Source organism: Lepeophtheirus salmonis, chromosome 8 (assembly GCF_016086655.4).
Source record: "Lepeophtheirus salmonis chromosome 8, UVic_Lsal_1.4, whole genome shotgun sequence".
In the NCBI taxonomy this organism is placed as follows: Eukaryota; Metazoa; Arthropoda; class Copepoda; order Siphonostomatoida; family Caligidae; genus Lepeophtheirus; species Lepeophtheirus salmonis.
Window position 1 is genome coordinate 34,949,382 of NC_052138.2, and position 23,954 is coordinate 34,973,335.

Below are 23,954 nucleotides of genomic sequence, written 5' to 3' on the forward strand. Positions count from 1 at the left end.
TGGAGAAAAAAATCTGAATAAATTTAAATTTTTCGCCACTTTTTTATCAACTTTATATGAATTCATAAGAATGAAGAATTCTATTGAGGGTTTTTCATTTTTTTTATAGGTACAAATCGTAAGGAATTCTGGGACCAATATTTTTGTTCTGAATTCTTTTTAAATTCATTTTACATTTTTTTTTCCATCAATACGAGTACATGTCATGAGTACCCCCGATATTTATTTTTTTTGTTGTCAAAACAGCGTCGAAATAAAGAGTTTCAAAATTACTTATTTACATAAGCATCCAAAAAATTTAAATCCGGAAAATTTATGGATAATGTATTATGAAAATATATTTTCCAAAATTAATTCAAAATTTACACATATCTTTTACATAAACATTATGGGGTCCATATTGAAGTTAATCACTCAAACTAACCCTCTCCAGCTTCTACTACAGCCTCCAACATGGTCCCGATGTTGGTCACTGCCTCAAAAATGGAAGCCTGTAAGGAGTCGAAAGTTTTATGTGCACGGTTTTTTTTTTTACTCAAAAATGTTATTTTTTCCGGGAGTAACTCCGGTTCCAATTACTCGATATGGACAACCTGCACCAATTTAAAACTCTACCATAACACCAAATCTTTTACGAATAATATCAGGTCCCTATTACAATTATCGATGGAGCTATTTGCATTCTGAGCAGTCCGTCCGGCACGGATGCACACAATAATGGCAGGGAGGACATTTCGTTGATTTTGTACTTTTTCTGATAGAATTTTGTCAGCTGAATCTGATGAGCACACTTTCATAAACATAGATCTCAGGATTAACAAGATATTGAGGTATTTATTTGCTCCAGATTTAAAAAAACTCACTCAACTTGTATACTTTGGATATAAGAAAAATAAAGATATAGTTTACTTTTCACCTGAAAAATTAGAGTTTCTTTTATTTGGATATAGGTGAGATTTTAAGTGATTACTTCTACTAAAGAGCTATTCAAATATATATATATATTTATTGCTATACATAACATAGTCCACCAGGTACACACCTTTCTAAAAAAAAAAAGATATATTCTTGAGAATTATCTTAACTTTGATGGACACTACATGATGCGTCCGTTGTACTTTTACATATAAGTTGTGATCTAGGGCTTACTCTTCTCCTCTTTCCCTCTCATGGTTTATATTATACTCGATAGGATATATTCATACATACATTTTAATTTACAACAATAAATAATAATTGAAGAAATGAAAATATTCTCTCAAATTGCATTTGACTACCCCTCATTTTTTTAGGCTTATTATCGGAGAGAACATTTTTATGTATAAAAGAGAGAGAAGAGAATAATAATAAAAAGAAGCAAACGAAGGGAAAGCCAGATAGAAACAGTCTTACTCCATTCTTTATCAACACACAATGCAGTCCCTCTTCAATTGGGAAGATTGTACGTAATGAAACGCTTTGTCCTTCACTCCGTGTTTTATAAAGGGATCTCTTAATAAAAGTATTTGGAAAAAAAGAAAAAAATTGATCACTTCAAAAATCCTGTACGAAAGGTAAATTCATTTTATAAATTATACATAGACAATAACAATGAAATCCAGCGCTTTTGATCTATCTACTTTAAATTTATATAAAACGGTCATTTTTTAAGATTTATTCATTAAACAAAAACGGAGTAGCACATTGAAAATATATCCTACTCAATAAAGCCTACGTGGTCCTCAATAACAACCTTGCTTCCGATCCTGAACCGCGTGTCGTCCCTGGAAACTGTAATCCGATCTATAACATTGCATTCAAGGGGAATGAAGATGATCCGGGACTTCTTGGTGGTGTGATAACCTCTGTTGGCCTTTGATTCAAGGTAGCTCTAAACAAAATAGTACATCAGATTCAGGGCAGAGGAGTTAGGAGGCGATATTCTGGTTGTGCTCGGGCATCTCCTTCCTTGTAATTACTTTCCTGGGATCCTTGTTCTCCACCAGGGTCTTCCTCAACCCTTTTTCTGTCGATCCCTGTCATCTTTGAGACCTCAACATTACTAATATCCAGATTGTTGTTACTCAAAATCATCAAAACAGTGCAGCTAAGTTCTGCCTCTGGAAGTGTAAAAGGCTAGAAATCTACTGTCCTGCGTCGTTGTTGTCACCAAGTCTGTGTTTTGGGTACTAAGGAAAATATTTATATGTATTTTTCATCACCACAAAAAGAAAACATTGCACAATATTGTCATCCTGGCTTGCATTCATGTTGAGCGAGAATTTATTTGGGTGAGCTTCTTTTCAGCCTCGTTCATTTCAGCGACAGTTTCATATAGTGAACCAGTTTATTTTTTCCTTACAGAATGTCGAATATTTATTCATTCAATGAAGCTAACAGAGTGATAAAAGAGCATCCAAAAAGATCCGTCTCAACTCATTTGAAGACTTTTCCTAAAAAGAACAAAATACATTTAGTTTTGAACAAAATCAAAAATTGCTCATGAATCAATGGTTTTGACATTGAAGATGATAGGAGAACCCTTGTTTAAAGATCTTACTGCAGAAGTACATAATCATGGAAGTTTTGAATGTTATCCCACTCAATAAGTTTTGTAAATTCATCCCTCCACAGAAGTTTGCAGAGTTGAGACGCAATCCGATAGGAGTCCTAGTTACTCCTAATATATTTCTTCCCTTTGATTTCAAATACCACTTTGGAGGGTGATGACTTTTGATAATGAAGTCGTTCATTTTGTATTGTTTACTATATGAAGATGTCCTTGAAATGAACGACGCTGAAAAAAAAGCTAGCCCAAATAAATAATTGCTCCAATGAGTGTTGCTTTCATGATTCTCCCTGAAAATAACGTTGCTCAAATGAACAGAAATCTAAAGTACCGGATTTTGTTGTTACATCCTGTATAAACATTTTTATAATTAATTATATAGTTGTAACATTTTGACTTTAATGGATATATGATGTTCGTATATTAAAATACCCATCCTTTCTATTAAGTAATAGGGATAACCCATTAATTAATTATTATAATGGATGAATATTGAATATGTTCTATACAAGGGGTCTCATTGTATCGCGGACTTTAAGAGACATTCAGAGCAATTGTTCAACAGGCCATTGTGTGGTCTGCTATAAGGTTGAAAATAAAGGAAGAATCAAAAACCGTAATGTCAAGATCATCGTAAGGGGGCGTCCATAGAATTATATACATATTTTTTTTTTTTGGGGGGGGATTGGTTTTTGGATTTTTTTTTGAAAAAAACTAAAATTTAAAAATTAAATTTATCTGAAAAAATATTTTAAAAATTAAATTTCAATTATTAATAGAAAATTAATTTTTTTGGAAAAAAATTCAAAAACCCATAGCTATTTACGAAAAAAAAAAACGAAAAAAATAATCAAAAATCAACAGTTATTCTCAAAAAAATTCAAAAAAAATTCACAGCTGTTACTATAATATTAGATTTTTTGGAAACAAATTTCAAATATAAAATTTTTTGGAGAAAAATTTCAAAGATACTTATCTATTAACAGAAAATAAAAATTTGAGAAAAAAATTGAAATATTAAACTTTTAGAGAAAGAAAAAAATTTGAAAAAAAAAATCAAATATTAAATTTTCTTATAAAAAGCAAAAATTCTTTAATTTTTTTTTTTTTTTTTTGGGCTACTACAGGCCCTCCATCCCAACCCCTGTGGACACCCCTGATCGTTGAATCCAGTTTATTTTCCCCCATAACTATCTACGGTTTCTGCAAGGCTCCTCCTGAGAGGATAATCCATCTTCTTTTGGAAAGTCCAAAATACAAGGAACTATTGAGTCAATTATCACTACCCTAAAGACACTTTATTATGATGCTGTAAAAGAAGATTTTGACATGTTCGCAGAGGGAGGGGGGATAGAATTAAAATTGACACTACAATTACAAAAATGGGTAAATTATTTACGCAAGCAGAACTAATAAATACAACATGGACAATGCACGGAGTACGAGGAAATTAATTTTACACTTTACGTTACAACATTTAACAAGATCTACGTGACTAAAATTTTTGATACATGATTTATATACAATTAATTTACTCAATGTAGCCACCATTGGCATTGATGTTGGCCTATAGGCGCTTACGGAAGTTGACACACACATTCTTCACATAATCATTGTTCATTGTATTTCACTCCTCCTTGAGAACTAATTTCAGGGCCTTAATGTTTCGGTACCTGAACTGTCATGCCTTAGCCTAGACAAGGAGCTAGAAGGCATAATTTATTTATCACTGAAGATGATGCAATAGCCAGCTGGAGCAGACTTCATGTCAATAAAAGGGCTCGACAGCGTTGCAGACGTCCGGCACGGACTTCAAACATTAACAATGACATCCCCACACGTAAGTAGACTCTTTTTAACAGCAATTCGAAGTGTCCAATCGGACACACCCGTTTTGGCTACATGTGTGCGAATTAATTTTAATGGCTCTGCTTCGAATCCTTTTTGACACTCTCCAGTTCCAGAAAGTATTTTCAACCCTGACCAAGCTTCCACTCTGTTTCTTTGTTGTCATCCAACCGCTTTTTAATGTTGTAGACGGTGGTGTGAGTGAGCCTGTCTGCTTTGCAGTCTCAGTTGGAGATTATCCCACACGAAGCAATGTAGATACTTCGACTTTATTGTCTCGTTGCTTAGACATTTTGTTTTGTTTTGTCAAACAATGATTAAAACTAAAAGTACATATTTATCAAAAAAATTAATTAATTAACTTTTGTATTGAATCGGTCCTAAGACTGATTTCTTATTTAGTCTTTTTTCCCCTCTTCTAGCCTTTGTTTTTTATCGGTCTGATCTTTTTTACCATTCAGAACTTAAGAGGACTGATACATTTTAGCTTCAATCATACAGTTCTAGCTATCTTTTTATTTTCTTCACTCCTAGCTTGGATTAAATAATTAATGATAGCTGGAACGTATAATAGTTGTGTTTTTTTGTGAATTATTCGAAATGTAAGGGGTTAAGGATTTTAGTGTTCTGGGATTATATTTTTAGAGCTGTTTTGTTTGTTTTATTTTTTGTGGCCCGTATGAGTCTTGTGATTAATAAATACGGATGAGCTCGTTAAGAGTCATTAAAAAAATATATATACTTTGCTAATGTAAGTTTTTAGTAGGGATTTTTGTAGCATTCTCATGTCTCTTTTTTATATTCATTGTATTTAAATAATATTCCGATATCAAAATCATATTATTACCACTAAGGGTTTTGTAATAAATTTATTAAAAAGAAACGAACTGAATACTTTCTTAAAATGATGTAATGAGTATTATATACCAATGTAGTAGGTCTCTTTCACATTTATTTTTTTATAGCCATGTAACTTATATGGCATATTCAAACAATGAGAGTAACGATTTTGTTTTTTCTTTTGATGTTTTTTATAATAATAATATTAAAAAATATATACATAAGAAAATATAGGAACGTTGTTCCTCAACGAATAAAATTTCTTAAAAGTATGTTTTTTTTTCTTTTTATATCTCTCTCGAGATTAACAAAGGCTGGTTTCGAGATAAAAAGAAATGTCAAAACAATTTGTATAAAGAAACTTACTTTAACAAAATAGTACAAAAAGTTTGCTTAAAAATCACAAAGTTGTCATTAGCAAACATTCATGCCACAGAACTCTGTACAATGTATACTCAAGGTATTCGAGTCTGGAGGGTTTGATAATCACTCTTTTACAATGACTTTATGACAATAGACACAGTCCCCAGAGTAGTCCATTAAAATATGGACACTTTGAATTTTAAACTTTAACAAGATATAATTGATTAGTTAAGAATAGAATTTCAACAAAATTAATACTATAAATAGATGTGTGTCTAAGCTCTCTTATTCATTAATGTAGCCGCCCTTAGTGGCACTGATGGCTTCCAGATGGCGGCAGAGGGCCAGCTACCTGCTGCGATTGAAATCATCTGTCATGGCGTACCAAGTCTGGCTGACAGTGGCTTTGAGGGCCTCGGTGTTTGATGACGGAAACTGTAGGCTTTCCTGTCGGCATGCTGTAGGGGCCAAAAGTGTCAAGGAAGAGTTCAAAATTACTCCAAAGAATCATTCAAAAGAGTTTTGCAACGGAGAAGATGGGTTTCTTTCGTTGCTGGTGTCAAAAGTGGCCTCTCCACCCTCACAAGGCTCTTTCCACACTCTTTTTTGACTGTAGTGAAACCCCGAGATCTCTTGCATGGCCATGAACCTGAGAGTATTGGCCTAGTTTTTTTTTTTTTTTTTTTTTAGATCTTTATTTATATCATATATATAGATAGATATACAGATATATAAAAAACATAAAATAATATATGCAAAGAGGAATTGCGTTTTATTAACATAAATAAGCATTTCAGCTTAAAATTAGTACTCCTAGCCAAGACCTACACCTAAGAACAATTAAACATTCCAATAATCAAATAATCATTAAAAAAACCCACACTAAATAATAAAAAATATAAAAACTAATCCATTGGTCTCCTCAATGAAAGCATTCATACCCTCCGGACAATTGTTTTTATAGTAGTTCTATATCTAGCTGTTTTCTATAACTCCTCCAAGTCCAGTTTGGTCTTTTTGAGAAAGTCCTTCTTCCTTTATAACGTTTCTGACGGCGTAGATGGTGGTCCTGAAGACGCACAGCTCCTTTGAGCGTGCAAATGGAAATCACGAGTATTATGCTGTAATACACATATCAAAATATGAATTAATTTCAATCAGTCAGCCTTAATTAATTATTGAATTAGTAATTTTTCAGATTTCAATGAACCACCCGATATGTGATATCCATCAGTGCTGTTGCGTCAGGGAGGGGGCACCCCCCTGCTGTATAAATGTCATAAAAAATAGAATGTCACTCGGAGTTTTTGATTACTTAGAGAGGAACTAGAAATGAAGGCCTTTTGAAAGAATAAATATAGCTTTTTCTTTGAAAAAGGAGAAATACAGTGTGGGACCGTCTTAATTCCATTTTCCCAAAGGGAAAACAAACATTTTTTACATGTCAAAAAAGTTTTATTTATGTCTCATAATAATACACATTGAAAGTTTTGTTTTATACAGTTTAAAAAATCATACCAGATAACGATGAGAAATACTTCAAATAAAATATTATTTATTACTTTCATGCAATAAACATGTATTTCCTACATCAAAACCTCAAGTTTCATATTTAAACACGTGCTAAAGTACTAAGAAATATTTACAACAAGAGATTATCGCTCAATAAATAAATTATATTTCTTTTTATTTGATGTGTTTTTGTAATGCATACATTTATAAATTCATGTACATGAATATTTTATATTAAATGTTTATAATAGATTGGGAAGAGAGAAGTTGTATAAATATAATCATTCATGCGGTTCCCGCCCAAGATTTATGAATGCTTCTTTTCCCTTTCTTATGCAAGCAGTTATGCATTGCTTGCCTATTCAATGTGTCAAAAAGGGACCTTATACTAACATCCAAACTAATATTTACGTGCGTGCTGAATATGCATTTTAGAAAGCTAAGGGAAAATATTTATTTATGACGGGAATTTATGTACTAACAAACAAAATATGTGCTAAATTTCAAGTCCTTTCATGTACTTTGTGCCTTTTTGTATATTATGAGGAGGTTGTCAATAATACAGTCTTGTGCATATTAGTTGGGACAAGGGGGAAATGAGACAACATTTCAGAAAAATATCATAAATTAATAGTCAATATGTTCGCCCTATCAAAATCATCATCATTAGTTTTATGTCGATCCACGGTCCAGTCCGATCTGATACAGTCCCATTTCTTGGTACTTATAGGAAGTAAAATTGATCCCTCGTGACGTCATTGAGGGTGTTCTTCCTTTGTTTAATTATTATATAATATGTTCGTAGTCTATAAATACACTGCTCTCAATACATATCTTATATATGTTATCTGGCTTAATAAACCATCTACATTCTCAGAAAAAAAATCCAAGGACTGACATTTAAGGACCTGTGTCAGGGACTGACAGTCCGAAGGACCAATAAGACCGGTACTAAGACTAGACAGGGCCAAATAAATAAGGATTGATGCAAACCTGATCATCATGATAGAAAATTTGAAAAACTGTTGCAATTAGCTTTTCCAATATCGCTCATTATTACACATGTAATTTATACAGGCTTTAAGTCAGATTCTTTAAATAATTTTGGCGTTTTCTTTGATGTGTAACACGCTGCCAAATTCTCCCGACATTTTGAAGAGTAGGAAGCAAAGAAAAGATGTTTCTGTGATACGTTTAGCGTTTTTGGTCCTGAGTGTCTGATACTTGTAACAAGAATGATGAATAGAGAAAAATATATGAATGTAATAAAAAGAAATATACTTTCTTCTTTGAAGAGTATCTCAAAGTCATTTCCCAGAGGGTAATAGGAATATTTTATCAGGATTAGGCTCAATGTTAAACATCAAAGAAAATCCAAAAAATCTTTGAAGAATCTACGATTGATGTTCTTGAGAGGCCAGATAATTTCCCAGACAATAATCCTACACAAAATCTATAGGCAATAATGACAGCTAAGTTCAAAAAATGTGATTGTTCAACAAGCTAATTTTGACAGTATTTCAGTTCTGCTATTATATTGATGATTTCAATAAACTGTGCCCTGACTTGTTTGATTTAATGCCAAATCTAGTTAACAGGGTCATAAATACAAAGGAGGAGATATTGACAACTAAAATGTAATATTTTTCCATTGACAAGTTCCTTTTTAAACAAAATATATTTTTCTGCAATATTATATCATTTATACCTTCTCCCAACTAATATGCACATGACTGTATAATGTCTATATGTATCTGAATAAAATTTAACACATGCTCCGTTCTTAGTTATGAATAAAGTTTTCTTCATCCAAATTAATCCAATAATGTAGTAACATTTTGTGTTTTAAGTTAAACTCTTGAAATTCAATTAAAAATGTGTTAGACTAAACTTCTATCAGCTTATGATATGAAGTCTTGAGTGTTTTTCCAGGGGAAATTGTCTGAAGTGTACAGTATCAAGTCGGCAAAATTTTCATAGTGTTGTCACGATACCCATTTCCTCATACTTGTACCAAATATGTATCGGTGTTTTGATACTTTGACACTTAAAATGTCTTTGCATGATCTTTGTTAGGTGCTTGACATATATTTGAAAATTTTCATTTTTTGGCTTAATTAGTAATTCGTATGGCTACATCATATGAGTACCTAAGGCATAAAGTGACATCATCTGCAGTTTCTCAAAAGTAACACCATGCTAAGGAAAAAGTTTTAACATAACCGAGGATATCTCAAGATAATTAATTTCACCGCTTTGTTTGATAGCCTTACTGTTCCCTAATTCCTTTACATATATATTCTAGCTGGTAGGAGTACCCAGCTTTGCCCTAAATAATTAGGCGTCGACTAAAAGACAAATTTTGCTTGAATAATATAGAAGATGACACTCTAAGAAATCAACAGTATTATTCTCCGTTTTTTATGAGGACACTCACATGTAACTACTCAATACTTATATCAATTCATATGTTGTGTTCTCTCCTCTAGAATGAAAGAAGGATTTTAAGAGTTTGAGATAAAAAATTAAAAAAACTTTTGGCTTGACAGATGAGTACTTTAGTCTCTAGAGAGCTCACAAAACAAAAAAAAACAAAAAATATGAATACGATTACATTGTTATTTCTTAGATCAAAAATATGTATATAATATACTTCAAGGGGCACTATATACGGTGCACCCTGTAAATACGTTCAGTCCTGCATGCACACACCTGTAATATTTTATTAATACAACTACATTGTTTTTCTTAGATCGAAATAAATCATGTGCATAACATACATCAGTGAGCACTATATGCTGTGTAGACTGTGACTGTTTCTCGTACAGATTGACAGTCATACATTGTTTTATTAATAATATTACTAATAATAATAACGTTCTAATTTTCAGAGCATTGGAAAACAAATAAACACGTCTGTATAATTTAAAACGGCTGAAGAAAAAAACCTATTCCCAACAAGAATGGACGCATAGAGTGTATTCCCAAGGAATGCTTTTATCACTCAACCTTTCTCTTACTCCCTTCACCCTTTTTCCCAACAAGAATAAACAAGATGAACGTCATTTACAAAGTGATTCAAGAGCAATTTAAGAATGCGGAAGATGAGGATGGAAATTATCCATCCAGTCCATCCAATACAGTGTTAGGTGCCTTAACTCCGAAATCCATTTCTAAAGAACCAATCATATCCAAAATAGAAATGAGTACTCATAATAAAGGCATAAAAATCAAAATCCCTCATGTAAGTTGGTTATGAAGTTGTTGTTTTTTGTTTTGTTTTTCTAAATACCCTTTTAAGAAATATTTTAATGAGATATTCTTAGAATTGACTTATTATATGGTGCGTTGACATAGAAACCATCTTAAATTAAAGTTATGAAAAATGAAAAACTCATTTATTCTTAATCATGTCTCCTATAAATTTTTTTTTTTTTTTTTATAATTGAATTTAATTAATTGGAAATTAATTGATTATATAAACAATATAATATATTTTTCCATTAATATATAATTTACATTTACGCTCAGAAGCTAAGTTGTATTTTTTACCCTTCTTCAATAATAAGGAATTCCTTAATTGGGTTAAATAATCTTGTTAAAAACTTTTTCGTTTATGTCTAGAGGAGGCAAAAAGACTAAGGATTATATACTTTGATTTTACTCCATTCATTTTCCAAATCGGCTTTAGTAGTTATTTAAAAATTGCCTATCTACTTAACCTTTTAAAACCATGTGTGCGATTCATATTTGATAAATGAGTTTTGGAGCCATTGTTGTAAACGCACTGCCAAATTGAAAAAGTTACAAAATTACAAACCTAATTTTAAAGGTCTTATATTAAGATGAGAATAAAATCTTTAAAAAAAAAAATGGCTTAGGTGTAAAAATTGCTTCTAATTGTACAAAAAACATTTAAGAAAAGTTTAAACAGGTTTGAAGAATATTTAGAGGTAGCTCAATGCCCCTAAAGTTTTGAAAATTTACATTTTCAACGAAAAAAAATGATTATTTTCTTGAATTCTGTCCATATTCTTCAAATTAAAGTTTTTCTGTAAAAACAATAAGTTGAGCTTACTATATTGAGAATAAAAAATATTTCATAATTATTTTAAAAAAAAAAAATTTATATGTTCAAAATAACGTTAATTGAAGTTGATTGAAATTTAGCATATTTTAATCCAACTATTGGACTGATAAATATGAAAACTTGTAATTACGATTAAATCATATTAAATTCAACGGAAAAATGGTAAATTTTCTATTTACCATTTAGTAAGCTTAATTTATTGTTTTTACAATAAATAATGGAGTTGCACTGATTAAGTATAAGTAAAAATTATAGTATTATAATTACTCCAACCAACTTAGGAATCTTCTTTGAAGTCCATATTGATAACGTATATACCTTTCTTCAGTAATTACCTGGGCGCGACCCTACGCACATTGGGGTTAAGAGAGTATTTTTATTAAATAATATTGTTTATAACAGAACTGAAGTTGAGTCCATATTGTTTAAGTCAAGTTCGAGTCATCAGTATCCGTCCCAGGACTATTAAAAAGACATATCTAGACTCAAGCACTGGTTTATATATATTTAAATTCCTAGGCCAAGCATATAAAACTCAGTTAGGAACTGGAGACAGTTCAAGACCATTTGATCTCATGTGGATGAAGCAGTAAAATAAGACAACTAGAAGTTAATTTACTCTTGGTAGCACGGAGATTAATTAACTTTTTAAAATTAAAATTATATTTTATTTACACTAGTTATGATTGATAAATTTATGTATTTTTTTTTTTTGTATCCGTTATTCATAAAAAGTTAAATATTTGTTTATGAAATTCCTTTATACATAATAAAGATAAAAATTGAACATAAAGGTGGTATCGGAACCGGAATTGGCTGACAATTTGGTAACTGTAGATCCCTAGTTTTTTGTTTGTTTTTTTTTTTTAAAAAACTATTGATTTTTATATTTGACTTTTCCCTTGAGAGAGATCAAACCAATAGTTTTTTTAACGAAATAGTTTCTAGATATGTTATCACTTTATAGTTTTTTAAAAGGAAAAACTTTATCATAACTATAAAAAGTATCTTGATCAATTATTCATTTTTTAGTTACTATGAATTAGAAATGAAGTAGTTGTCAAAACACTTACTTCACATTATACAAAATTTGTCGTTTGTCAATACACAGACAGATTTACATATATTGTTGATACTTTGTTTATTACAGCACATTGAGGACATACCATTTCGGCGTCAAGATAAGCGTATTTTGAATGCAAGAAAGAAACGCATCGTGGATCGCAAACTCATCATACTTTTGAATGTAATGGGTTTTTTTATTCTCATAATGGGCCTCGTTGTTTTTGCGCTTTTTTTTATCTTGAAGGAAGGTAAAAAAAAAATTTCTGAAATGTATTTTATTATTATTTTATTTTATAAGATTTACATGTTGGCATTTCTCTCCAACCTAAGATATATATTGTACAACGTACATATTGAGTACACATTGACGAGCTAGATACAAGATTATAATCGAGGCTTGAGACTTATAGCATATTTTATTTCAAAATGATATGTATGATTATTAAGGTACTATCCTTAAAATGATAAAATTGATTATTTCTAAATTAGAGTTGAGTACTTTTATTCCGGACTCCAACTCGAATTGAAATTTGAGGTGAAAAAAGGTGTTTCAATATTAATATATCCATTTTTCTTAGCCACTCATCCATTATCTTATTATTTTCATCTATGATAATGCCTAGAGAAAGACACAAAAAGTTAACATTGACAATTTGAAAGACAATTAGGAAGAAATTACTTTGATGTAGATCCTTAATTTGACACTGATTCCATTTTGGACATACACTTATAGCTCCCTAACGAGGCCTCTGTCTTTCATTAGCACATGCACAATTGATTCCTTTATGATAACAGCTTTAGAAAATAAAAAGCACATTTCTAAATCGCATGCTAAAAATGCTTTGGATTTACAAGCCTCATGATTACCATGTGACCTTTCGGTTTCTTTTTTAACCCTACTGACTGATTATATTTTCTACAACTCTAGTCATAATTAATTCCGCCTAAAATAGGATTTTTTTTTTGTAATTATATCAAGAGTGCCTATCAAAACTTTATATGCAATAAATGTACTCACATTAATCTACAAATCCCTACCTAAAAAAGACCAAATAATTACAAAGCCCTTTTCTTTTTATGTAATCAGGTAGAATAAATAAAAATTAACTAAAAGTTTTTGGTTGGCATATAGCTTGATTATTATTTACAAAGTTTATATTTATTTTATATTACGCTGTCCAACAATGCAACAGTAATCAAGTTTAATAGGAATCAAATAAAAGATCTTATATAAAATATAGGTTTTAAAAATATAGTAAACATTTCTATGTATTACAATTCATCCTAGAAGTTGAACCATGAAATCCATAATTGATCAAAATATGTTCATGAAACATTGGGGTTTTATTTTGTATATAATAGGTATAGTGACAAAAAATCAATTCTTTTTCTAATAGATGGCTTTAGTAATGTGTGTCTCGCGTTTTATAAGTGTGACCGGTTTACGCACTTATGGGGTTAGAAAGATAAGATTTCGTACAAGCAAGAATAATTAGACAGTTTTGTGATTGTTTGACTTAGTATTGTTTGAGGGGTGTCAAAAATAGACACAAACAAAGAGAAAATATCCCATATTTTACATTTTTCTTAGTAAACAAGGCAAAACACAGGATAGGTGCCTGAAAATGTGAATAATGTTTATGATCAGGATACTGTAACAACTAATTACGCACAATTTTGGTTTCGTCAATTCCATTTGCGGTAATTATGAGTTAGTTTCCCCGATTTTTAACTTCATTATTATGTGTAACAACAATTCAAGTTAATAGAATGTTAAACATTGGCTTTGATAAAAAAAACGCAACTTCTATAGCTTAATATTTAAACAAGGAGCCACAAGAAAAAGTTCAAAGCCTCGCCAGATATTAAACCTATACCAACAAATAGTACTTTATAAATATAAGGGTGATTAATGGTCATCCATGTACATTGTACACTTTTTCCGAATGAAGAAGAATAAGTATTTTTGATAATGATTCCCGCAGCAGTACTATTTAATCATGATTCCTATCAGTAGTAACACTAATTTTGAAAGATAAAACGCTTAATTATTTACCACGTATTGAAATGATTAATTGTTGATTAATTAATAATAGAACAAAAAAAACATGAATAGAAGAAGGGGACCCAATTATTTTTTTACTACCTTTACATACAAAACATACAGTTTAACATTAGTTGAACATATTTTGGTTAATTAAAGAATTAGAATTGAAAGAATTTTTATAAAGCGCACCAATAAAAACTCAAAAGCTAAATTGCAATTAGTTTAATTTAATAATATATTCTGTTAAACCTTTTTCTGCAATATTTTTTTCCCAAACGCACGTTCCTCACTACCCCAATGCATGATAGCGACTGACTATATTCCTAAGGAAATGTTAGAATCTTGCCTCAAGAAGGGAACCACGCCCATCTTCAGCCGGATTGCCAAGCATTATTAAAAAAGCTGTACACTGTATATGTACATAAGTATATAAGATGCATTAGATAACTAATTAATAGACTATAATTAATTAGCTTGATACAAAAAATTAAACCACTTTGTGTTTTAATAAAAGCTTTTATTTATTACATGTATTACAAATGCCTTTCCTTTCTCTCGTCTAATGTACTTTTAAGATTAACCTACCTAGGTAAAGAAAAATAGTATATGAGTGCATTATTGCTTTGCTTCATTTGTTAATAGCCTATAGACATGGAATGATTTATTGTTTTTTTACATGGAGAAGATAATATTTACATTCAATATTCTTCTACTGCTTTCTCTCTAAAAAACATTCCTTCTTCTTCATGGTATGTACTTAGTACAACGTAAAGAGACTGTAATGAAAAGAGGCGCCATGTATATCAATCAAGAATGTTTTTTTCTAATCTCTAGTTCTGATTCGTCTAAAATATGGTATATGCGCTATTTTCATCTCTTGCGCAGTTCATTGTTATTACGTCTTTTGACTAAGATTCATCTAAATGTAATTTAATACAAGTCAATGTTTCGAACAAGTTTATCTATTTTTCGTTAGAATAAACCAGAAACATAAATTTTTTATAAAAGCCATATATATCATAATATTTTAATCATACTTATACTCTAAAAAATTATAAAAGTTATTTAAAACAAAAATACATAAACCTAAAGGTCTACGAAGGGTATTTATATTCAATATTTTTTCGATCGAGGTTACGTGAATCCTGAACATAATTCATATGCATACATAGTTTGTGTTTACTTTTTATTTCAACCAACTTGTCTCCTCTTTTTCTTTTTTAAAGTTCTTTTAGTATAAAGTGCATCCCTCCCTTAACTCCCTAACACAAAAATATCCAATTTATTTTTGTTGACAGCAGTTGATTCTCCCGTCTCTCTGTATAAATCATGGCATCATTTAGCATCTTTGATCAATAAACGAAATAATCAGTTATTTTATGCTATACAGGGTGGAGATATTTAATCCTGAAAATTAAGGCATAATTTATATTACAATATATTTCACAAAATTAATTGAGCAATTCACAAATCTTTGGCTCTTATATGAAGGGCTCCATAGTGAAGTCAATCACTCAAACCAACCACCACTGGCTTCAAGTACAGCCTCCAACCTGGTCCTGAACCATGTTGCCCACTGCCTCGATAATGAAAGCCCATCAGGAGTCAACAGTTTTATGTGTACGTTTATTGGACTTTCTTTTCAAGACGCTACACACATAGTAGTCCAGAGAGGTTCAGATCCGGCAAGCACATTTCCTTTGCACAAAAAATAAAGGTCTTTAAAATGTTTGTTTTTTTTGTGTGTTTTTTTTTAAACCTTTTTTAATCGTCCAACTTAGACAAACTGGACCAATTTAAAATTATAACATGAAACCAAATATATTAACATCAGCTTAAGCTCGGTGGCATAATTATCCACGGAGTTATTTACATCCTTGTTCGCGCCCCTGGTACAGAGGTATACAAAAATGTCTGAATGGCGTTAGTATTCGGAGGATCTCTCAATATTATTATTTTTTTCTTATACAGTTTTGTTAGCTGAATCTGATGAGAACACTCTCAAAAAAATAGATTTCATTGTTGCCAAGATATTGATGTCTAATATTATTACGGATTTAAAATCCCTACCCCCTGTACTTATGATCCTTGCGTGATACAATAAAGGTAATCACGTAAATATCTGTACATAGATTTGTATTCCATGTCTTTATTTACCTTCATAACACGATATGTTCATTAATGTATCTCACAACTTTTCTTCCAAAAAGAGAAAGAAAACAAAGCCCAATCAGAAGTTAAAAAAATTAATGCAGCTGGTTTCTGGCCTAAAGTCACGAGCCGTTCACTTTTCTCCGTATATATCCGGTTTTTACTTCCTCTCGGAAGGGTCGATACTTTTTGTTATAAATTCATGAAATGTACAGTGTTTATGGATCAAGTGGATTTTCAAATTGACTTAAAATAAAATTCAATTTAAAAAATAAAGACAGACCAAAATATAACTAAAAATTATTTAAAAAATCCTAAATAATATTGCACAAGAAACAAAAAATAATCTTATATTAGTAACTTCAAAAGATTATAATTTATATCTATATCTATATAATTTATATAATTATAATCTAAGGCTTACATTGAGTGTTGGCAAAGTTGTTTTTTTCAAAATGGTTATAGAATATATATATGTAATAAGTACTATTTATTTATGAAAAGTGAAAGTTGAAACTAATCAATAAACAATTTACTTTACAAATTTCAAACGTGTTCAACATCTTTAAACCCTAAATTGAATAACTGAATAGTAAATGTCATCAGTGGCAAGTGTAACGTTGAGTGGGAGGATGTGTGAATTGTCTTTTCTCGGTTAAGAGTCAATAAATTATGTTCAGAAACTTATGAATGAACTAGCAATGGATATAAGACATATACCTTTTCATCTGTCGTTCATCTTGTTCAATATTTTATATTCCAAATAAAAAAAGGCCAAGCTGGACCCGGAGGAATTAAAGATAACAGCCCAGAAACCTTCCTTCAAGGATATGAGGGCCCATACAAGAGATATCTGGGTTTCACATCAGAATGTCCAGAGAGCTATTAAAAAAGTGGGTGCAAAAAGCCAAAAGAGGGTGAAGAGGCCACTTTTGACTCCACGAATGAAGGAACTCTTTTGAATGATTCTTTTGAGTTATTTTGAACTCTTCTTTGACCCTTTTGGCCCACTACAGCCTGACATGGGAAAGACCTGCAGTTTCCGTCATCCAAACACAGAGGCCCTCAAAGCCACTGTCAGCCAGAAATGAGACGCCATGACAGAGGTCTACATCTACAGTGGGTGGCACGCCTTCCACCGCCATCTGGAAGACATCAGTGCCGCTAAGGGCGACTACATTAATGAGTAAGAGAGCTCAGACACACATCTATTTATAGTATTAATTGTGTTGAAATTATATTCTTAACTAATCAATTATATCTTGTTAAAGTTTAAAATTCAAAGTGTCCAGATCTTAATGGACAACTCCGTATGATGATTACATCAATAATATCTAAGAAACAAAAATTCGCCTCTCAATATACAGGGAGTGGGGATTAAATTGTCTCCTACTTTAAACTTTGATAACTTGAAGACGATATTATCAAATAAAAAACCGGTTACCAAATAGGAAAGCTATTCTCGTCAGCTGACGATACGTAGTTCAGTTAGCATCATGCCGTGATCATATGATGAGATAAAGAGCGAGCTATAAGTGGAACGAGGAGCTTTCGAGGTCCGCCGAAGTCATGGCATTGGTTAATAATGGATGTGAAATCTCCAATTCAACGATTGCTTCAACCTTAGGAGTGAATTAACGGACTGTTCAGCGTATCCGTAAGAAGCTGGAGGACACCTGGGATGTTGATGCCACCATAAAGAGGTCACCCAAGGAGGAGGGCGCCGACAGGAAGGTCAGGGACACCGAATCTGGGCTGTCATTAGAAAACAATAAGGGACTGTGTATCTGAGGATTTAAGGTGCAGGAGCTACAAGATACAGGTGGGCCAGATCTTGACCCAGAAGGCAAAGGACAACAGGCTGATGAAGTCAACAAAATTGCTCAACAAGCTCAAGCACCCAAAGCAGCCCGGGATGCTGTGGTTTTTTCTCTGATGAAAAGAATTTCTGTCAAGATCAGAAGGTCAATAAGCAGAACAGCAGGTGGATAGCTACCTGCACCAGCCATGTGAGGAAGGTAATGAAGACCAAGTTCCCTGCAATGGTTATGGTGTTCGGGGTGGTCAGCAGTAAAGGTGATGTTATGCCTCCCCACATGTTTGAAACAGGTCTAAAGGTCAATACAGAGGTCTACCTGGATGTTATGGAGAAGGTGGTTCAGCCCTGGATCCAAGGGGTGGCCGGAGACAGGCCCTGGGTGTGGCAACAGGACTCAGCACCCTGCCATGTGTCCAAAATCTCCATGCAGTGGTTAACCGAGAACTGTTATGACGTCGTAACCAAGGATTTGTGGCCTCCTAACTCTCCCGACCTTAATCCTTTGGACTATTTTGTCTGGGGCTATGTCGAGAGGCATACCAACAGACATCCCAATAGCACCGAGGCCAGCCTGATGGACTCCATCAAGGAGGTATTCGGCAACATGGATAATGAGATGGTCAGAAGAGCCTGCGGCCGGTTTAGAGGCCGTATTGAGGCCGTTATTGAAGCCAACGGTGATTATATCGAATGAATGGCTACTCTATACCTATATGCTCGTCATAGTTTTAATTTTCAATAAAAAAGTTAAAAAATGTATATTTTGTGTTGTTTTTTGTAGAAAAATATTTTGGCGACAATTTGATCCCCGCTCCCTGTATATTTAATATCGAAAAATATCGGTCCACAGTCTGAAACAGTGGTCTGGACAGAAAAATCAGTTGTGAAAATCCCTTAAGACCCAACAGAAATAAAATTCGGTGCTCCACCGAGTCTCAACACTAGTTTTAAGCCACCGAATGTTAGCCAACTCTTTACAAATCTCGTTGAACTTTCTTCGTTTATTAGTATGTAATAACTAACAGCAAAAAACTGTTCATTCGAGTTCAACCAATCAACTTTCAAAAAACTAATATGTGGTGCAATAGAGTGTTTGTGTTTATGTTGGTGGGATAATACAAGGACTACTAGAAGAAAAGTACTAGAAACAGAAAAAAAAAATTAGCAGAAATCTGTAGTCCCATTTTCATTTTTTTTTTTTTTTCTTGTGAAGTTATATTTAACTGATGGAATTGTGTGTGTTTTTGGCACCTTGGAAACTCTTATATTGTTGTTCTTAGTCTAAAATTCTGGAAAAGATTACACATAAGAAGACTAGAGAGCTTAGTCGATTCCCTTATCTTAATTTAACCTTGTAATGAGGATGGGATTCTTCTTTAGAGTCCTCAAGCAAAGGAGGGATTCAATAAGTCAAATTTAACTCCCAAATCCCAGGCATGAAAGACAATTCCTTTCATGGGTAGAGGATCCCATTCAAGAGGGAGGGTTATTGACAAGACTCTTCATTGTATCAAATGTATCCCTCATTCAGTCATTTATTTTGTAGTGACATCAACAGAATTCGGGATTTTCAAATATTATATTTTTTGAAAAAAAAATATCCCTCTTTTAGTGCAAAATTTATTCGTCCTGAGCAAAAAAAAAATGAGGGGGTGGGGGGGACTACAGCCCCTCCAGTCCACCCCTGTGGACTCCCTTGCACAGAAATGAGAACTTTTTATATTTCAAATATCATTAGAAGAGTTAATATAAAAAGTGGTTGAAATTTCTCCCTCTCAGTTACTAATTCTTTGAGCACACTCGTTCTCTTGATTAATCAAAAATGAGCGGTGCTCATTTTTTGCTCGTATAGGAGGGTTTGAATTTGAAAACTCTTTATGATTGTAATTAATTTCCTAAAGTTAATATAAATTATTTATTCCAAAAAATGAAAAGAAATAAAGAGCAAAAATAAATAAAACTTAAAGATATAAAATTATATTTAAATTTTTAAAAATCCATAAAATGATTAATCAAATGATTTAACTATTAAATATTTGATTTATTGACAAACGTATTTTTTATTCTTTTAAATTCTGGGGTCTATCCTTTAATAATTGAGTGATGTTAGAAAAACTCTCTCAACGGTGGATGAAAAGAGATGTGTATTAATCAGAAGATAAAATTTGTACTTGATTAGATCTAACGGCAATTCTACCAAATTTTCAAATTAATTTTAATAACAATTATTAAATCCATATCATTCACATTACTACATGCAAATCAGATAATATTAGGTGCGTATGGGAAGTGGCTCCCATACAGTGTGTCTTGAGGCAAGTTCAAGTGTCCCATACGATTTGTGACAACCATACATTATTTATAATAACTTATAATAATCTAAATAATTAAGTTGAATTGAAAATAGGCGTGTCAATAGTTTTATATTTGTCTTTTGGTGTGCCCTGGGAACAGAAAGTTTGGAAACCCCTGTCTTAGGGGACATTTTATTACAAGATTTTGTGAACACCTGATAACATTTTGAGCTTGAAAATAGGGTTCTTAAGTTTTTGAACTTATGCAGGCCTGAGATTTTGAAATCTTATGTCAATTTACTATATAAAAATATAAGAAAATCGTATTTCAATTGGGAATATTGGTTTACAAAAAAGAAAGATTATTCTTGCAGCCTAGTCTCAACATACGTAAGAGCTAGAGTTGTCTCTGAGGGACCAGATTTCTGAGTTTTCTTAGAGTGGTCACTTACATCAGAGGCAAACTCGTCAACCAAAGAGAGCAACAGATTCTAACTTATCTTGAGACATCACTTCAATCATCTTTTCTTGCAATCTTTACATAATTTAATAATTTCAAAAGCGTAAACATGTTTTACATTAAAAATTGCATTTAATAATTAATATTATAAGTAAGTTCAACATTACATCCAATTCAATTTAATATTAATATATTATATAATGCATTTTTAATGTTGTTGGTTTTGTTTCAAAGTTAACCTCGGATGTATTTATGATGAGGGTCGGGAATTATATAAATTTATCCGTATATTCGTATCCTTTCCATCCCTTTCAGATTATAAACGAACAAAGATATTTCTGGTACTTGGTCCAGTACTGGCTGTGATAGGTTTTGTTGTGATGATGTTTTCGATTGAAGTGTGTGTACGACTGATTCGAAGCATCAAACGTGAGAAAGACCCAGAAATTGATGAGATAGAGAATGTTCATCACATCAAACATTGGGTTCATCCAGGTAACTGGTGTTAGATTATAATTAAGTGTCATAATTGATTTATATCATATTTTCAGAACTAATCCCCTTTGGTTGGGGACATCGAGACAGTATTATTGAGAGCTCCTTCAATGAAGGAGAGGAGTTGGGTTATACTTTTAAGCCAAAGGAGGAGGTGAGCAAGGAATGTAGCTTGAGTAAAGCCATCGTTGAGATATCCACTGATAATAAACCGGTGTGTCATAGCGGGATCAATCCGCCCGAATTGACCATTGTCCCTTCAAGTCCTGCACAAGATAGCAGAGTGAATTTGGAAGAAAGTAGCTCTAGTCTTTTAAAGAAGAAACCATGACCCATTGCCGCCGTGTAAATCCATTCAGATTAACTCGGCACCTTTTTATATTCGATATCCCTTGCACTCTAATATATAGTACATACCCGGTGTTCGGAAAGTCTTGGAAGTTTATAAAAATGAAAATTTAAGAGGTTTTGTAGGCATTTCTTTGCCAACATCTGGTTCGAATTTTTTGATGCGATAGTTTTAGAAGTGATGTGAACTGTTTAAGTGAGATTGAATACTCTCAAGTGGAAAATGGAAGCCAAAGGAAGGAAGATTGCTGTTCTAGTCCGCGCCAGTCACACCAACATTATGAATATACTCAACAACCAGACGGTCTGGAGGGTGAGGAACCCCTATGAGGCTGGAGATAACATTAAAAACAAACTTCAAAGTGGCCAATCAACAAAACTAACTCTAGAAGCCGCCTGAGAGGCATTTGAAGTCAATCCAATGATGAAAATGATTGAGGTGGCTAAAAAAAGCAATTGTCAAATCCACAGTGTCACAACCCGTAAAAATTGCGGGTGCTAAGTCCGTAAGGCTTCAAAAATGACCTTTCCTTAGTCAGACTAAAAACAAAAAACATTTGTCTCCGGAGCTGTAAACACATCCTCCTGAATTGTCTAAAGTATTATGCAAACCGGGCCATTTTCTTCAGTGATGAAAAAACCTTCACTCTTGATCCTGTTATTAGAAGGCAAAATGATAGTTATAAAACCCTAGATAATCCTCTGGAAAACGGGACCCCGAGATAGAAAACCATTTCTTCACACTCCACTTAAGAGTGCGAGTATTTAATATGACCTAAACAGCTGACCTCATTTCTAAAACTATCCTGCCAAAAAGTTCGAACCGAATGTTTACCCAAAAAATTCCTACAAAAACTCTTAAATTTTTATTTTAATAATAGCCACAGACTTTTTGAACACCTAGTATAAAAACATAAATAGCTATAAAACAAATTAATAATATTTTGTAGAGTCAATGATGGTAGATAATTAAATCCTAGTTCCATTACTATAACATTTAAAGTTGTTCCCTTATTCATCCAAGTGGCTTTATTTTTCTATTCTCACATTTTTATCCGCTTTTTATCCAATACTTTTTTATCCCTTCTTAAAAATTTGATTATATCATTAGCTTGTTAAATATTTGTTATATTTTCCATGCCCTTATATGTTCGATAAATGTACTACTCAATCATTTTAAAGGATCATTGCTAAGCTTCATAAAAATAAACGAAAGCAAATTGCATTAGTAATATATATATATACATGAACTTGCTTACATTTAACTGTTAGTTGGCACGTCTTATAATCTTGTGAAGCATTACAACCGTTATGTATCCATCCAAAAGAATATCCACCAACACTCCTACATTTTGAATACGGCTTCATCATCAGAGAATATATTGTATAATAATATGGTTAGCTCTTTGGAAGCAATTCTTCGAACTCCAGATCTTTTGAAAAACTTTCTAAGTTCAATGACTACTCCACCACAAAAACACGGGGATAGTAAATTTTCTGTAATATCTTTGTAAATAGTGAGTGCATTAATCTGAAATTTTCTATGAAGAAGCCTTATAATTCATTAACATTTATTGTTTGGACCTCTTAAAGAAATTGTTCATGAAAATAAATGATGTTTTTCACCTGTATTAAAGTCATTAAATTAAATAAGATCTTTATAGAGAACCTTTCATTGGTAATTAAGTATTTCAACTCTTAAAGCTGTCATATTGTTAAAAATAATGTATGAATAAAAGTCTTTATATTGAATATTTATGGGACCAGAGATGTTGAAATGGTAGAAATCTCGGCGAGTGTAAAATTAAAAAATAGTATAGAGAGTGTAGATAAAAAATTTGTAGTAGCATTTGATTACAATTTTATCCTGATATTTTGAATTGCGAGTTTGCCTTACGCTACCAAACGACAGCTGAAATAAAAATAAATAAGTATTTTTATAGCAAAGTATAAAAATGACGGAGTAACAACAAAAAGAAAACGCGAGTGCGATCTCCTCTGCAAGCCTATCAGTCCTGAGAAGGCTCCAAAGACCGTTGGCATCTCCACCCGGACTCCCTACAACATCAACAAG

The 23,954-nt window shown here is 32.2% G+C and overlaps 1 protein-coding gene across 2 annotated transcripts; it reads left to right on the top strand.

Annotated features, from left to right (window-relative positions):
* Window positions 1-1,353: 1,353 nt before the first annotated feature.
* Window positions 1,354-23,511, top strand: LOC121123612 (uncharacterized). 2 transcript variants are annotated; one of them, XM_040718730.2, is made up of 5 exons: window positions 1,354-1,553; window positions 10,003-10,355; window positions 12,352-12,514; window positions 21,353-21,532; window positions 21,589-23,511. In XM_040718730.2, the coding sequence occupies exons 2-5, from the start codon at window positions 10,167-10,169 to the stop codon at window positions 21,861-21,863; spliced, it is 807 nt and encodes a 268-aa protein (XP_040574664.1). In that variant the 5' UTR covers window positions 1,354-1,553; window positions 10,003-10,166; the 3' UTR covers window positions 21,864-23,511. The 2 variants fall into 2 exon arrangements, with proteins under 2 accessions (XP_040574664.1, XP_071746571.1); XM_071890470.1 differs by having other exon boundaries at window positions 1,385-1,544.
* Window positions 23,512-23,954: the final 443 nt, after the last annotated feature.

What these genes read in the sequence shown, in the direction of transcription:
- LOC121123612 (XM_040718730.2), top strand. Translation starts at nt 10,167, where the DNA reads ATGAACGTCATTTACAAAGTGATTCAAGAGCAATTTAAGAATGCGGAA. An exon ending in TTTTTTTATCTTGAAGGAAG is followed by an intron (nt 12,515 to 21,352) that starts GTAAAAAAAAAA and finishes CATCCCTTTCAG; the next exon opens with ATTATAAACGAACAAAGATA. An exon ending in CAAACATTGGGTTCATCCAG is followed by an intron (nt 21,533 to 21,588) that starts GTAACTGGTGTT and finishes TCATATTTTCAG; the next exon opens with AACTAATCCCCTTTGGTTGG.